Source organism: Martes martes (genome assembly GCF_963455335.1).
Source record: "Martes martes genome assembly, chromosome: X".
NCBI classification, from domain to species: Eukaryota; Metazoa; Chordata; class Mammalia; order Carnivora; family Mustelidae; genus Martes; species Martes martes.
In genome coordinates this window covers 116,858,329-116,876,321 of record NC_137897.1, presented here as the reverse complement: position 1 = coordinate 116,876,321, position 17,993 = coordinate 116,858,329, and the positions used below count along the sequence as shown (strand labels likewise).

Genomic DNA, 17,993 nt, shown 5'->3' with positions numbered 1-17,993 from the left:
ATGTGCTCTGAAGTCTGTCTTGTTCTGGCTTTGTACTGTAGCTCTTTGGGCAACTCACTCAATGTCTCCGAGATTTGGTACTGCCCCCATGGCATAAAACAAGGTGACTCCCACAGGCTTGTTATCAAGAGACAAACTGCCTGGCACATAGTAGACACTCAGTTGATATGGTTTAGTTGCAGTACTGGTGTCATCAGTGTGAGTGTAACCTTCACTGGGAGCTCCTGGAAGGAAAGACGTGTGAATTTACCACAAGGCTTCACCCCAAGCTTCATGCATTTTTGTGGAAAGGAAAGAAAGCCTGAATGAATGAATAAAAATGCATGCAAATCAGGTGGAAAAAAAGAGATACTTGACTTTTCCCTGAGAGAAAGAGAGAGAGACGTTGGCTTCTAATTACAGATTCTCACAATCCACCAGAAACAGATGAATCTTGGGCACGTGAACAACACAGAAATCAAATCTGATCTTTCAAGATTTATGCTCACTGCGCAAAGACATCCCTGTTTTGAGCTTCTGTCAGGAAAGTGGAAGCCCAGTCCTCTCGCCGAAGAAGCCTCACTTTTCAGTCTTGGCGCCTGTCAAGCACCAGCAGCTTCAGCGCTTCCTGACATGAACATTCCAAATGCCAATATTGCTTGTTGTCCCATTAGCCAATACACAATCCTCAAAATAAAATCCTCTCGATGTCTGATTACTCTTCTTAAGGACCTCATGCTGATTCATTTCAAACTGTGAATTACCTTTAATTCACAGCTTGAACAGGCTGCCAAATTTTGTTTCCTCTGCTCCCAGGTGGCTTTCCCTGATGTGGTGGAGAACATCCAGAAAAATATTAAGTCCTTAGGAAAAGCTGGCAAGCTCCGAGATGCAGAGCCTACGAGACAGGCTCAAAGCAAGAGTTGGCAGGCGTCTCGGCCTGGAAACTGGAATGGCTACAACTAGTAAAAGCTGTCAAGATGACCGACCAGGTCGTCAGGGTGGTTGAGTTGGGTGTTCGTAAGCCTCACACTCCTCAATAGCAGATCCAAATTCCAAGTGCCAAATCATGGATTCTGATTAAGAATTCATCTGATTAAGAAAATCACAGCCCCCATCCCCCTGCCTCACGACACAGTCGCTTTGCTACCAGAGTTGTAGCTAAAAAGCAGACCAAACATCCACTTATGGAAGAGTATATGAAATTGCTGGAGATGTGGGCTAGTGTTCCACAAGAGGTCCTGGTGGTTCTTGAATCTCAAATCAGATTTTTTCAGTGATGAAATTTTAGATAGGACGGTCAGGGTTGTAATGAACATGAAGGTTTTTTTTTTTTTTTTTTTTTTGAGAGGGTTAAAAAATCCAGAATTCACCTGAGAACTAATATAATGCTTGTTATTGGTTATAGTAAAGTGGAAAACATTCTAATAGTCTTTGTAGTCTCTGTGGTAAGGAACTCTTCCTACCACATAGAGAAGAGTTTAGAAATCATGCTTTACTTAAGGCAATTTTGAGCAGGTTTGGCTATAACTAAGTTCAGCTGTCCAAGTCTTCCATGTTCAACATGCCGAATGGGTTATTCTGAATCCCTGAACTCATGAACGCCCACGAGAAAGGGCACCGTGGTCGGGGGGAAAGAGGCCTGCCTTCAGGCTCACCTGCCAAGGAGCAGTATAACTCACTTTGCCCTTCTGGGCCCTCATAAGCCAAAATGTTTCCTTTTCCTCCTAACTAGCACTACCTTCAAGTATCCATTCGTATAGTGTACATACCCATCCGCTGCAGGGGAATGGAGACTGGCCACAACTAGTCTGTCTCCGTGAGGCCTTCCATCAAGTCTCTGGGTTCATGGCTGGAATGTTTGAAAACCTGTAGCTAAGACTGTAAGTGAAAGAACTGGTTTTATGGCAAGAACAGCATTATGGCTACATCTGCCTCCATATTGGGCTTTTATGGAAACCATCCAGACATTTGAGAGAGCAGGGCTTAAAACAAAGGAGTGGCTTGATTAAGAGGGGGTCTGGAGGGTTTCCAACTGGACAGGGTCCAGATGCTAACAACCAAGTATAACAAAGGCGCTGGATACTTGGAGCTTACATCTTCTCAACAGCGCTCACAGAATTAGCTGACGTCAAGGACTGAGTACACAGATACACTTGAGTACATGGATGCTGTCTGAAAATGCTTCTCAGGGAGACTGAATGTATCTTATCTGTTCCTATTTAGGATGGCTTGTAAAAGACCAACAAGGTCATGAATTTTTGTAAAGCCACTGTAATGACAAAGAATTGACAAGGTATTATAAACTAGATGAAGCAATCCAACTCGACAAAGACAATCCAAGTTCTTTGGGTTTGGTTTCAGTTTTCTCCTCCATCAGTCCTCAATGGCTTCATTAAGAAACTAGAAAGTAACACAATGTACATTCAATCCCTGAATCTCATAATGGAAATAAATGGATCTTTCAGAGGCAGAATGGACATGATATTACCACACAAATATATGAGTCTAGAGTCCTGAAAAATACAGTTTGACATTCAGATGCCCATGACCTACCCTCTTTTGGGAGAGGGACCTTTTTTAAGAGACTAGAAATTCCACTTGATTTAGAAGCCCTGGGTGAGGCCTGTTCTAAGACTCACAGAGGTGGAGGGAAACAAAAACCATTGGGTCTTCTTCCCTCTAGAACTTATTAAGGGTTAAAGGTAAAGGCACTTTTATGTTGTTAAGTCTAATTACTAAAGAGTATAACTTTTTTAAAGAGTGTAACTGTTTACTTTTGAATTCTTTTTTTTAATTTTAGGATATATTTGCTATTTATTTACTCATTTCCAAATCCAACCTCTTCTATTTTTTTATTAATTTCTTTTCAGCGTAACAGAATTCATTGTTTATGCACCACACCCAGTGCTCCATGCAATCTGTGCCCTCCCTAATACCCACCACCTGGCTCCCCCAACTTCCCACCCCCCGCCCCTTCAAAACCCTCAGATTGTTTTTCAGAGTCCATAGTCTCTCATGGTTCACCTCCCCTTCCAATTTCCCTCAACTCCCCATGTCTTCCACGTTATTTGTTATGCTCCACAAATAAGTGAAACCATATGATAAATGACTCTCTCTGCTTGGCTTATTTCACTCAGCAAAATCTCTTCCAGTCCCGTCCATGTTGCTACAAAAGTTGGGTATTCGTCCTTTCTGATGGAGGCCTAATACTCCATAGTGCATATGGACCACATCTTCCTTATCCATTCATCCGTTGAAGGGCATCTTGGTTCTTTCCACAGTTTGGCGACCATGGCCATTGCTGCTATAAACATGGGGGTACAGATGGCCCTTCTTTTCACTACATCTGTATCTGTGGGGTAAATACCCAGTAGTGCAATTGCAGGGTCATAGGGAAGCTCTATTTTTGAATTCTGACAAGTGTTTGTGTGTATACCTTTATGTGTATACACTAGCTCATTAATTTGCTGAATTTCCCCTAGGGGGCTCTATCTGTATATTTTGAAATAAAAAGTTCCCCCATAATTTAGACTCATATTATCTGAATCCTATTATCTGAATCAGTGCTTTCCCCCCAATACTATAACTACCATGGAAGAGAGAAGCAAACTCAGATCTTGGAACTCCCCTTGTCTAATGCTCTTGCCTAATAGGCAGTGAGAGTTCTAGACAGAGCGGGTAGGATGGTGCCCCATGGATGGACATCCCATAAAAAACATTGTATGACAGTGAAATCTACTGAGCAAGGAAAGACCCAGTTCTCCAAAAGCCAGTCAGACTGCTGGGGTCAGGCCCAGAGAAAGTGTGGCTGTCAGGAACACAGAGGGAGCCTGGCAGGTTCCCAGTTTGGATTTGGGCATACTTAGATCAGTGCTTTGGAACCTGCTGCCCATACATGCAGTCCTTACAAACAATCCAGGCCCAAATGTTAGGTCTGCCTTTCATCAGCTGGGAAAGAGAAGCAAAGATGAGGAAAACTAATAATGTCTCCCAGTAATTAAGGGATTCTGTTTTGCAAGACTCTCTACTCTCTCACTGCAGTAAAGTGGCAGGAGCATATCCAGGATATCTGCCAGTCTCAGGAAGGTGTCTCTCCTGCAGCAGGGGCCAACTTCAGGGCTGTTTCCCACCCAACTCAAGCCACCAGTGGCTATCTACACACAGAAAGTTCTTAGTTGCCTGCAGGATTACCCTGCCACATGGAAAATCCTAGAAGCTGGCTTGAAAAGCACACAGTAGTAAAATAGGGGAGAGTAATAGAAATGGCTAAGCGGATAATAGTTTGGAAGCTAAAAGTAAAAATATCCACACCCTACAATAAAGAAGGGAACTTATTCCAGCTCAAATCTGATGGACAACACTTGGCGCTTAGATCCAGTAGCTAAAAAAGAGAGAAGCTCATTCATAAAGTGGACTCAGCACCTTCCAGTTTTATCGACGCTTCCTATAGAGAACCTTAGTCCTACCGAATTACGCAATATACCCCTGTGCTATGAAATGCTGTTTTCTGGAAATGCAGCTTCTAACTATAAATCACAACTGACGAGTTTATTTCTGTTAGTTACAAACTATTGAAATATTGAATTTTATGGTCTATATGGAAATCAGCATATTTCACAGCAGGAGCATAATACTCTTGCTTCAGGAGTAAGATCATTTTCCAGTGGGAAAAATACTGTTATATTTTTTCAACTCTGGAAACCTGTGTTGATTTCCTAAATGCTCAAGTGTGTGCATGTGTGCGTGTGTGTGTGTGTGCATGTGTCTGTGTATTAATTTTATTGACATTTTAATGGGAGGAGGGCAAGGTATGAGAATAAAACCTATTGTTTACTAGAATCACAGAATCACAAGGGGAAGGGCAATTCAAGAGGCAATGAATGGAAAAGCTGAAATGAACAATATCAAAGACGATTTGGATTTCCATGTTTCCACATAATTTGGTCCTTAATTCAGGGTTATGGCTTTATTTTCCCCCTTTCTTACTTTTTTCTCACCTCTTTAAATGAGAGTTCTTGGTTGCTGAAATTGAACTTAGAATGAGAAGGCACAGATCAGGCCAGAAAACCAAACAACAGGACTGATGATGGGGCCAGGGCTCTGGGGGCTTTGCTGTTCAATGGAACTAGGAACACTGAAATGCCATTGCCTTTCTTAGAGCTGCGGTCTATTTGGGAGTCATCCCCACTTGTTTTGGCAATTATTTGCGATCTTCCAAAAGGTAAGTGATTTACTTCAAATGTGCCCTTAGACCACTTGAATGTCATAAATTATTTCATTTCAAAAATTTTCAAGTTATATAACTATTACTCACATAGAAAAGCTGACTTTCATTTTCCATTACTAGGAATGGAAGAAGTTGTGAGAGAAATACTCCCTTGATACATTCTTGGACAAATGGGTATTACAAAATCTACAGTAGTTAATCTGAGAAAATTGGTTTCTCCTTACCCTTCCTTTAGTTAGCATTAATAACAAATGAAGACAGTGCTGAGAGAATCGCAGGGCCCTGGCTTCTGAACTTTAACCCAGCATCATGTAATCTCTTATTCCATCTCTTCCTGGCTCTCCTTGCTTGTCTGTAATATACAGTCACCAGATGACATGCAAACAGCAAGGTCTCAGGCTGACTGGCCATAACAATCCACTCAACACTTCATGTCCCAACATGGCTGCTGAGATGTATCCTTTCTTCATCCTAGCCAGTTGTCTCTGAATATCATGTATGATGAGGTCTGTGGTGGAAGTTACATGATGTTCAGACAACTAGTCAAGAATCACAGGTGTTTTCATATTCCAGGTATTATTAATCCAGCCTGTATTTATCTCACTAGAGAGTCTAATGGTGACCTAATTCATTTTTACTATTACTCGTTTATTGTGGGAGATCTCGTTCTCCTCTCTAATCAAACTCCATATTACTATGAGCCAAGGCTCCAATTTTCGAGGAGCAGGAGAGAGAACAAGATTCACTTAGCACTGAGGCAATGTTTCCTTGCCAAATGCCCCTGAAGAAGCCTGCTTTGGAAAGCCAAGTACTCACGCCTCCAGTGATACTAACTTCGTAGAAGCTCTGCTGGTTGGGTCACTCCACTCTGAAAAGAAAGGGCACATGCAATTACTACCCACATTTCCTACTGTCAAATGATCATTCTGAATGAAATCGGTCTTCAAACATGCAGCCCTTCCAGTTACACACACAGACGCGCGCGCACGCGCGCGCGCGCACACACACACACACACACGCATATATATTTAGCATCCTGTCATAAATCACAGATGAAAAAGTAAAGGAACCAATTGGATATATCACGGTATGGCTTTTTGCCACTGTCAATTCATGTTTTCATGATATCAGGTAGGAAAGAGAAGAAAGTAGGGGAGGAGATGACATGAATGTTTGGACTAAGTATAATTTTTTAAAAACACCTACTTTGTAAGGTGAATCCTGGAGTCAGGTGTTGGGATTCCTATAAGGAGGAACACATGAGACAAATATTAGTGAAATACTACAGAAGGAACAAAAGGTGTATTTGTTATTGTTGAAGGCAGAACTTTCCTAGTGTTCGCCAAAAAGAAGCCACTCTTAACAATTTCATTAAGTCGGCTTCTATCCCTAGGTCTATTTGAAGGATAAACATTTGCTAGTCACACCTGCCATAACATGACCATAACTGCCATTCCATCAGACTGATGAAACGTGTGCAACATGGGAATGAATGACCCGCATGTGTGAAATTCAAGTGTTTAATTTCTCACTTAGCTAGCAATGATGTCTCTAAGGAAGGAAAGGGGCTCTGGTTCAAACTAACAAATGATCCTGGTTTTTGTTGAAGTGTAAACAAGACCGAAATTAATAGATGTGTTCAGTTGCTCCCTTTTATAGGAACAACTCCAATTTTCTACCTTAACTGTGATACATACACGATAGATGGATCTCGTTTTCACAAGACAAGTGTTCTTAAAACTTCATTACAAATTTGGTGATGTACAGGAAGCCATTTGAAATATGCGAGTGGAGCACATTATTTAAAGGGATTTAGATTTGATTTTAAAGTCACCCTGCACGCAACTCATTCACTGATTTTGAGAAATACTGATTTCTACACATGGTGCTTGCTGGGAGCATGGCACACCTGTGTGGATCCTGCCCAAACTCGCAGGCAGAAGTACTACTGCAATGGACAGGGCACGCATGACACCATGGGGACAGAAGGGAGAGAACTGACTGCAAGACAAGAGCTTCAAGAGGGAGACAACGAATTCAAGGGAATACAAGAATTGGTTATGTCCACTGCTGCTGTAAGTAATCTAGTTTTGAAGCCTAATCTTGCCACCCTATACAAGGAAAAACAAAATCACAACATCATTTGTCTTTAAGAGAAGTAATCAAGAACAATAACACTGTGCTTTCATGGCAAGTGAATGTTTTGATCTATTTAGCATGATTTTGTTGCTAAGGAGACTTCGCTTCCAGCAAGATCGCCACTCCAGAAGACTACCATAAACTCCACATGAGATGGAAAAGGATACTCAAAGGCTTCTCCACCCTCGATAGAGAACTGACTTTTGACAGAAAACTCTAACATGGATGGCCATTTGATTCCCAATTCTTAGCAAATCATCGATGGTGAGGAAGGGGAAACTGTCCTAGAGGCACAGCCACTGGGAACACTGAGACATGAAAACCAAAGAAGGGGGCCAAAGAAGATAACACAGCCAAGTTAGAACTTACAAAGCATGGGAGTCTATGGCTATTTAATATAGAGGCAGGCATTCCTATGCATCTTAATAGCTCCTGAGGGCATAATTACAACATAGTCCAATAACCGGTGCTCATCATAATGTCTAAGTTATCAAGAAATATGAAAGCACGTTTAGTAGAATATTTATAAAAAGTCAGAAAAATATTAATTACATCTCAAAATGATTCGTATTACATGATTCCTATGGAAGGATGGGCCTTTGGTTATCCAAGAATTTTGATTGCCCAGAACACCTCATTTCTTTCCTGGGATGCCAAATAAATGAGGGGTTAACCATTTGTATGCCCTTCACTATATACAATATTTCTACCTGTTATTTTTTATAAGGGATTTCATTACAATCATATGGGGCAAATTTGGGCTCATATACCACTGGGAATCAAATGACAAGTTCCTAAGTCAAATAAACCAAACACTTGGTTAGAGTGACACATGCAGCTAGCCAAGCCCTGTACTGGTCCCAGGAAGATGACCCGAAGTTTTAATCTTCATCCAAGTATTCTGGACTTTAGGTCCGAACAGTCAGTTGTTCAAAGCATTGGGGCAGTGATTTATGAAATGAATTTGAGGATTGCATTATTTATTGCATTTGGGTTACTGGAGTTATACATTCTTGATACTTTTTTTTTTTTTAAGTAGTCTCCACACCTGACGTGGAACTTGAACTCACAACTCTGAGCTCAAGAGCCGGATGCTCTATTGAGTGAGCCACCCAGGTGCCCCTTTATTACTGTTTTTAATGTTAAGCTGCATAAGACTTTTTTTTCTTTTTTTTTTTCTTTTTTTTATTTCAAGTTTTTACTTAAATTCTAGTTAGTTAACATATACAGTAAAATTGGTTTCAGGTACAGAATTTAGTGATTCATGGGATCAGAGATAAATTTCTTTTTTTTTAAATTTTTTATTTATTTTCAGTGTAACAGTATTCATTGTTTTTTCACCACATAAGACTTTTTAAAACCAGAATTCCAAACAAATGAAACACCTTTGGATAACACTCAAGTTACTGTACAAACGCACCCATTCCCAACTGGAATTAGCTTGGCTGTGTGAAAAATCTGCATTGTTCTTGCCATAATTGTTGATGCCCATAATATAATTTTGTTTTAAAAAGAGGCCTGACTTCGATCTGTGTGTTTCTTTCATAGACATGGCACATAAGTAATTTTAGTAACAGAATATAATGACATCCAATTGTTTTCACAAACTTAAGTGAGAATATTTTCAGTAATAACTGTGATGATAAGCCCACAATCAGACATTCCCACAGGATCTTGGTCCAGAGCAGTGACTGGCAAACTTTTCCTGTAAAGGGCAGGACACTCAAGATTTTTAGCTTTGGGGTGGGTTGGGCATATAGTCTCTGTCACAAGTACTCAACTCTGTCACTGCCCTGCAAGAGCAGTTGCAGCTGATATGTAAATGAATCAGTGTGGCTGGATCCCAAGAAAGCTTGAGTTATAGACACCAGAGTTGGATCACCTCTGCGAAGCCTTGACTGAACTTACCCTGAGGACACTATCAGTTCCCTCACTTCTGCTCAGCAGTGTACTCCCTTCCTTGTGAGTCCTTTTATCCCTTCTGAGAAAAGGGCATTTTCAATTTGGAATGTGAGCGTAAATTTCAGTAAGTTGGGAATTTTCAACTGTGTCTGTTTTCGTAAGTCTGCAGACTCACTGACTCTCTGAGCTGAAAACCCCATGGGGATTACATGGTACACACAGGCGTGCATGCGCAGATACATGCACAGATAGCACAGATGGGGAAATTGAGGCTCCTAAGAACTGAAGCTGGACCATCTGGCTAGTGATCGGCAGAGCCAGGATTAAAAGCAGCCAGGTCTGCAGCCCCCAAGGCGATTCTCCGGCTCTAACATGAATGTACGATATGCATGCTTTCTGAAAAGATGGTGTCACCTGGGTCTGGCACGAGTGCTGAGGGAAGGGGGGCACCTAGACAAGTGTATTTACTGTACATGGCCATGTTTTGGAAAATGGACTTTGAACCAAGGCATCTGTAAACCTGTGTGATAAACACATCGTCATAACACCTGAATCAAAAGGGTGGTTCGCTGATTTATTAGCTGGGTGATTCAGAGCACATTATTTTACTCTGTGCCTCAGTTTCCTCATCTGTGAGTTAGGGAGAGTTGAATTACCAATCTCTTTGGGTTTCAACGAGGATTGAATTATTTACTAGATATGATGTGCTTAGAATGAGGCAATGCACATCACGGCATTACGGTGTTGATGTACTTTTCTTTCAAACCAACATTTTGGCAGGAATCAAGTGAAACAAAAGAGTGGGTGTGTATCCATCCTGGTTTCACCATTTCATGCCAGTTGCCTCTACCTTTATCATGGGGTCAATGGGAGCACAGATAACTGGCAGAAAATGCAACTCGTGCTTGATTCCAAATTGTGCACTTACTACAAAAAGCCCATTTAAACAACCAGTTCTATTGTATACACTTGTAAATGTCAAAATTGCAACTTGCACAAATTATCTCCAAAATTGGAGAACACAGCTGAAAACACTGCAATTGCTGAACCAGGGATGGATTCAACGGCTGAAATGTCTGGATGGATCCCTTGGCAGGGATGTTAGAGAGAAGACCCCAAGCCCAGAGCAGCCTAAGGAGGGGCAGTGGGAGTGCAAGAGTGAATGACACACACACCAGACCTGGAAAGAGAGGGTTGCTGCTCACTTATTTCTGATCCCTTTCGAATGTGGGCAGGGATGACTAAATGCAATTTTGGCCAATGTTGTTAAAACTCATGACCCTAGAAACCAAAGGATGACTGGGTTCCTCCTTCTACAAATAGTCTAAATTCCTTGACTGGTACTCAAGGTCTTTTACAGAGATGCACTCATTTGCCTGGGGTTCAGATCTCTCTCCGCTTCCCATCACATGAACTCTGAACCAGCCACTTGAGACCACATCAGTATGGATTATGCCATGATCCTACATCTTCTCGTGCCTTAGCCCATCCCGTTCTGCAGTGGAGTGTTCTTCTTTCCAGTCCTTCTCCACCTGTCAAAGTTGTAAGCATCTTACAAATTCTGCCACCTCTCTGAGCTCTTCCTCAACACCCAGGGACTGTTAGATACTTCTCTGAACCTCCAATTCTCTGTGAAGACACTTCCTGCACTGTTTTGTCATTTAGCTGATAACCCATGGAGGGTTTTTCTTCATCCCTACCTTTAAGTCTTATTATATGACCTCAGAAAATGGTTTCTGGATAAATGGATGGATGGATGGATGGATGGATGGATGGATGGTTAACTGGATGGAAGGAAGGAAGGGAGAAAGACATTACTGTTTCTTTTAAAGTGTGTTATTAGAATAGCCATGGCGATTTCAGCATTTTAAAAACTGACGGTGAGAAAAAAATCTTACTGGGAGCAGGTGAGGAAAAAAAGTAAACATTTGAAGTTCTATCAGTATGATGTGTTGGCGTGTAAAGATCTGTGTGTTTGTGAGCAAGGACTGGAAGGTGATAAACAAAATTGAAAATCGACCCATTAGGGTGAAGAGTATAGTTTTTCAATTAAAAAAACATCTTGGATGTTGTTGTTACATCACCTAGTTGGTCTTCTTAAATGGATGAGCTCATTCTTGTGATTCATCAGTTCTGGACACAGTAACTTGGACAGTGACAGGGCTCTACATAGTACAATATACAGGCCAGCATCTGAGTATATATGTTCTTAAAGACTCTCCTTTGGGGGGCACCTTGGTGGCTCAGTAGGTTAAGCTTCTGCCTTAGGCTCAAGTCCTGATCCTGGGATCCTGGAATCGAGCCCATTATCGGGCTCCCTGCTCAGTGGGGAGTCTGCTTCTCCTTCTCCCTCTGCTCGTGTTTTCTCTCTCTCCCTCTCACTTGCGCTCTCTCTCTCTCTCAAATAAATAAATAAAATCTTTTAAAAAAGACTCTGCTTCAGGAAAAAGGAGATTTATATTAACATCTCAAGGGGCAAGAGGAGGTCTGGATTTTTGTAAAGATTTTATTTATTTATTATAGAGAGAGAGGGTAAGCAGGAAGAGGAGCAGATGGGGAGGAAGAGGGAGGGAGAAAGAATCTCAAGCAGACTTTGTGCTGAGCATGGAGCCCAATGCAGGGCTTGATCTCATGACCCTGAGACCATGACCTGAGCCGAAACCAAGAGTTGGATGCTCAACTGACTGAGCCACACCGGCACCCTGAGGAAGTCTAGATTTTATAGCACTAGAACACCGAGGCCATCGGTATTTTTAAGACTCCAGTTGGAAGACTGGTACAACTGAAATAAGATAAAGGAAAATGGAGGTAGCAAGAGAATTGACCTGTCCTGGGATGCAAAGTGAGTTCTTCTCGGAGTTTCTGGAAGTATGCATGGCAGTGAGAGGAGCAGGCCAGGAATGGGTCATCTCCTGGTGAGGAAAAACAAAGAAACTTTATTTTGGGGCACTTAGCAAATCAAATACTTTCTTGGCACTAAATATAGTAGGGTCCTTTATAAATACTTAAGGACTCAGCTGGCCTTAATTGTTTTCAGGAGAACTTAAATCAATTCCATCTGCTCCCCTTCCCCATCCTGGTTCTGGAAGCCTATCTACGACACAAGGGGCCATCTGACATCAACTCCCACAGAGCCAGGAACAGGGAGCTCACTAAGTCTTGAAGCAGCCTGTCCCACATTGAGACAGCCCGATCACACTATTTCTCCTCGTTGTGAGCTAAACGCCTGTCTCCCAGGAGTCACTCTCTAAGGATCGTACTTTGGAACCTCACAGAATATATCTCTTCTCTTCTTTCACATGCAAGCCTTCAGCTGGTGGAAGACAGCAATCCTATCCCCTGGTGCTGCCTTTCTGTAGTCTGAGACATTTGTAGCTTCTTCATTCATTGGGAACCTTTAACTTTTCTTCTAATGGTTGGGTTCTGCATTCTGTCAACTCTCCTAGGTGCTTCCAGGAGGGCCTTCTGATGGCCTGGGGCTCTTCCAGCTCCTGGTATCCTGTTTCCCATGTGATCTGCCCAGCTCGGCGGGGGCAGGGCAGTACGGTCACTACCTTTGCTCCCTCCCTCTGGATACTCTGATACTCCTTTCCCTTGGTGGAGCCTCACAGTGACAAGGTTGGGCATGTGTCGTTGATTTTTCCATGCAAAGACAAGGCCACTGAGGAGAATTTGTTCTCATTCACAGAGAAGGTTACTATGAGATTGGTAGTGCCATTCCACCCAGCCAGACACAGGGTGCTCCTGTGAGTTCAAGTCTCAACGTAGGAAGGAGAGGTCCCTGCAGCTCCCACTCTCCATTATCAACAGGGGCACCTTCTGGATTCCTTCAAACTCCCAGTTTGAAAAGAGCTGCTGTTCAAATCTTGCTTGAGTCATAGGGCTTGTGGCCAACATGATTTACCCGAATAAGAAGGGTAACTAAATCATAGGCCCAAGGTCTCAGCACCAAGGATGACACAGTTTGTGAAGCAGGAGCAGACCAGCCTGTGTTGCACTCATCAGACATTCTGGTGTAGAAACACTCAACATAAAAACCAGTGCAATGATGGACAAAAAGGAGAGCTTTGGGGAGGAGTGGAGAGGATCAAAGTTTATGAAAGGTCTTTTTTTTTTTTCAATGAGCCAGTTACATAACACTTTCTCCCCATCTTTACGGGTAACATAATTAGTCATTTCAAAGGTAATATTAATAAGAACTCTCAGGTAGCACTAAAACATATTCCCCCCCTTCTATAATTACCCAGTTCAAAAAGAGCCTTTGATGTATGAAGAACTACTTCATGGATTCATTCACAGCAGCAGTGCTGAAGCAGAATTCGTAAGTATGATTCAGACAAGGGCTGACACAGATTGGAGTCTACCTAGCACTATTTAAAAGGAGGCACTAAGGACATTAAAAATGCATATGAGATTTAGAGGGGATGCTTAACCTACTTAAGAGAGAGACTATTTTCAAGTGTTTTTGAGTTGTGCATTTGTATGCAGTTGATAACGTTCCTATGCTACTTCTGCATTCATCAACACTGGCCCAAAGTAACTCTCCACGACAAGAGTTGGAAGCCTAATTCTAATTAATGAAGGATTTATTTTACATTTTAGGTGTTTTCTTTTACTGATGAAGGTTGGTCTTCTCCAAAATCTGTCCCATGTAAAACATACAGGTCTTATTTAGCCAGGGGGCAGGAAGGCCCCCGTTGGGATCGGGAAGAGTTGTCTCTTATCAGCAACTAGGCAGTGCCCCTGGGTTTTTGAAAAGGTGTTTCAGGGTCACCTGGGTGGCTCGGTAGGTTAAGCCTCTGCCTTTGGCTCAGGTCATGATCGCAGGGTCCTGGGATAAAGCCCCGCATCGGGCTCTCTTCTCAGCGGGGAGCCTGCTTCTCCCTCTCTCTGCCTACCTCTCTGCCTACTTGTGATCTCTCTCTCTGTGTCAAATAAATAAATAAAAATCTTTGGAAAAAAAAAAAAAAGAAAATGTGTTTCAGACACCTGAAAGGATGAACTCCCTCCTCAGAGGTGTACCCCTCTCCCCCAGGTCATCTGAATTTACTCTGTGGCAGAACGGGGTTATCTCAAATCGCTGTCCAAGCATGCCACATTGCTGACCAGGCCAATGGAACCATGACCGCGTTTGCATTTTCAGCAACTGATTCTCTATTGGAAACGTGAGATTTCAGGAAATGGCAAGCCAATTCCGTGTTACCACTGATGCATTTGATTAAAGCACAGAAGGTGTAGTTGAAAGGAATATAATTTCCTGAAAGGCTATCTTCAGCAAGAAACTCTGGTGCAAGTTCTTTCACTTCCTCAAAATGAGCTAGACCTGTAAAGTGTGAAAGGCTCACAGCAGATTTTCCATTGTCATCCTTTTCATTCACACTTGAAGGATATTAATCTATTTTTACGTTCTTGCTATTCTCAAGATAAGAACACCCATGCATCCCGATCTAACTATACTAAATCTGCCTGTTCATCAGGTAGGGATAAGCACCCGCTGCAGAGTGTTGCCAAAGCTTCTACAACAGGCTCCAGGGTTGAGCACCCATGCTGAACACCAAGCACCACTCCCACTAACAACACAGATGTAGGCATGCATGCACACGTGATGGGTCTGAAGCTCCTTCATCTCCAGGCTCCCTCAATCCTCCCCAAGAAAGAACTAAAGCAGGGGCTCATCTTGCCATTGGACAGTGGTAAGTGAATGCTGAGGACAAGTTCCAAAGCACACATTCTTTCCTCTACCCCAGATAGGTCGACCATTATTGTAGAGTTGACTACCATGGTTAATGGAGAAAGAATGAAGGAAGAAATGACGTGTTATCTTTCAGCATTTGACAAAGAATAGGTTTCACAAGCGACAGAGAATTCTATGTGATTTCTAACCATGGGGTGGATGCTTAAATTAGTGTGAACTGAAGACTTCAATGTCAAACCCAGAAAAATCAGAAAAGGCCCAATTCTCTTTTTCTTTTTTAAAAGATTTTATTTGTTTGTTTGTTTGTTTGTTTAGAGCATGAATTGGGGGAGGGGCAGAGGGTGGCACTGAATCTCAAACAGACCCCATGCTGACCACAGGGCCCAATGCAGGGCTCCATCCCATGGCCTTGAGATCATGACTTAAGCTGAAACCAAGAGTCGGACACTCAACTGACTGAGACACCCAGGCATCCCTCTCTTTCTTTCTCTTTTTTGTTTTTAAGGTTTTTTTAACCTACTTGACAGGGGTGGTGTGGAGGGACCCAGGGAGAGAATCTCAAGCCGACTCCTGCTAAGCACAGGGCCTGACAGGGGGATCAATCTCCTGACCCTGAGATCATGACCTAAGCCAAAAATCAAGAGTCGGATGCGCAACCAACTGAGCCATTCCAGCGGCCCAGATAAGGCCCAGTTTTCCACGAGTGATTACTTCTACACCATATTATCCATATCATAGTTCATGGCTAGAACCCTGGTGAATCCAAAACAACTTGTAGGAAGGATCAGTTTGTTGGACTTAGACACACAAGTTGGGTGCACCACTGGCTGAGGAGCAGAAGAAAGTCTGGGTTCCAGACTCCCCTAACACAGAGCTGTCTGGCTAGCTGTTCTTTGTAGTAACTAGGATGTTGTCCCAGCCTTGTCTTCCTCAACTTTGTATCTCCAGTGCCTAGTATGTAGTGACTAGTTAATATGAGATATTATTAGTGTCTGAAGTTTCTGTGTTTGAATTAATAATAAGAATCATAGCAAGATTCACCAAGCACTTAGAGTGTGCCAAGCACTCAGTTTCCACACTCAGTCTTTGTATGCTACAAAATAAAGAGGCAGGAGTTACCATCATTCTCCTTTGGAGACACAAGAGATCAAGTGACCTATCCAAGGCCACACAATCAGTAAATGGCTGGGTCTGTTTTGTTCTACAAACTTCTACCAAATATTCATTATGTATAAGACCCTGGGATCTAGAAAGGACACAAAGTCAAGTTCCTCCTCAAGAAGAGCTCACTCTGCTTAACATGCTAACCACCTCCCAAGGGGAATATGCCCAGGTGCTGGAAGGAATCTATTGTGTGAGGCTTTTGGGAAAAGCTTCATAGTGAAGGTGAGAGGAGCCGAATGTGTGCACATACATGTGTGCATGTGTGTGTCTGCATGTGTATTCCTTTCAGAGGAACATTCTATGTGGTAGATGTTCAAGTGGTGTATGTTTGGGTTAAACAGCATAACATAAATATTAAGGTCCTTACCGGGAAGATTTAACTAAAGAGATGATTAATTTTTTCATATAACTATATTCATGAATGAAATGGTGGGATCTTACATATTTCGTTATTGTTGTTAGAGTCAGAATGATCCCCCAAAGATCCCTGGACTAAGAGTAAGGAGAGCTTAACTCATGTCCCAGATTGGCAGAGAGCTACCTGAGTGACCCTGGTCAAGCTGCTTGCCCTCTCTGAGCCTCAGTGTTCCTACCTGCAGCACGTGGGCTTTGGCTGAGATGGCCTCCAGGGGTTCTCGCAGCTGTCCCCACTGTTAACCTCTGCTGCCACGTCTACAGGCCTGCCGCAAGGGAAAGGGAGCTACTGCACGGCTCAGGGGTCTGGACAGCATGGTGTTGGACATGCATAAGACCCGTCAGGACGAGCCCTGCAAGCAGATCTTGAGCACTGCCCACATGAGCTTAGCAGACAGGCAGCTCAGGCTCCGTCCAGGGCTCCAGCTGAGAGGGGCTCCATACACCTTGCCCCTCCCCTCTATTGAAATGCGAAGACCAAAACAGCTGCAATTTGGGAAGTACAAATTCTTGTGATGAAGAATAACAGTGGGAGCAGCTGAGTGGTTTTAAAACACAAATATGATTGAACAGAAGTCCACAAAATTAGGTTGGAGTTTATTTTCAGAGACTTAGACTTAAGTGACCTTGCACTCCAACTGCCATTGGGGGAGGGGATAGCTTTCTTCCTGTTTTTAGTGCCAGCAAGTGTAATAGGAAAGTAAATACAGACACGGCACAGTCCGGGGTGCCACAGGGCCTAAGGACACGGAACATCGGCACCTTCCCTACTCCAGAACTGACGAAAACCTGAAACTAGGAACTCTAGTCCATGGGTCCCAGCTCTGCATGTGAGTGTGTTCACTAGAGTCCAGACTGCTTCTTCAAAGGGCCCTCCCTCCTTCAGAGCAAAACCTCATATGTGTTGGGGGTGGGTGGGTAGGAGGCTGTCAATAACTTACTGGAAAATCTAATTTGCTTGAATAAAGGATTTAGAACCTTTGTACTCATGGGCCCTGATGGTTCTCTGAAGAGCCAGAAACAGGGAGTGAGGTGGAGTGAGGCATGAGGGTTGCTAGGCAGAAAAGGGAAAAGGTCCTTGGTGTTCCCAGCGGGGTCGGCCCCGGGGAATTGGGCATCAGGACAATTCTTCAGTCCACAATCCACTATCAATTGCTAACAGGCCTGCAGGAGGTTCTGCTTCTCCCAGGCAGGGGTTTTAGCACTGTTCTCTGCAGCAGCAGTGAGGCCAGCTGTTCAACAGGAAATGGACCATGGGTGCTGGAGCAGGCCTTGGCCTGGGGCCCCCACAGGGAGCCGAGCTGGGAGCTGGGAGAGGACCCACAGGGTGACTGTAGTCTGCACAGCCTTTCACTCCCAGTGCGGCCGGTGAGCACGGGACCCCTGCAGAAACATGCACCTGCCTGCTTCCCTTGGCAGGCTCCCCTTCCGAGCAGGCCCTGGGAAAACAAGGGCTGGAGGATGGAGCCC

General features: G+C 43.2%; 1 protein-coding gene across 6 annotated transcripts in view; it reads right to left on the bottom strand.

The window, feature by feature from the left end:
* The window catches only part of AFF2 (ALF transcription elongation factor 2), a gene marked incomplete at its 5' end in the record, with an annotated part of 456,929 nt that overhangs the window by 132,364 nt on the left and 306,572 nt on the right, over nucleotides 1-17,993 (bottom strand). For 2 of the 6 annotated variants that reach the window (XM_080795306.1, XM_080795308.1), the window contains 2 exons: nucleotides 6,026-6,077; nucleotides 6,416-6,452. In XM_080795306.1, coding sequence (XP_080651432.1) covers nucleotides 6,026-6,077; nucleotides 6,416-6,452 — 89 coding nt within the window. Of the gene's footprint in view, nucleotides 1-6,025; nucleotides 6,078-6,415; nucleotides 6,453-12,075; nucleotides 12,163-17,993 lie in introns of all 6 variants that reach the window. The other 4 variants (XM_080795307.1, XM_080795309.1, XM_080795304.1 and 1 more) reach the window with 3 other exon arrangements.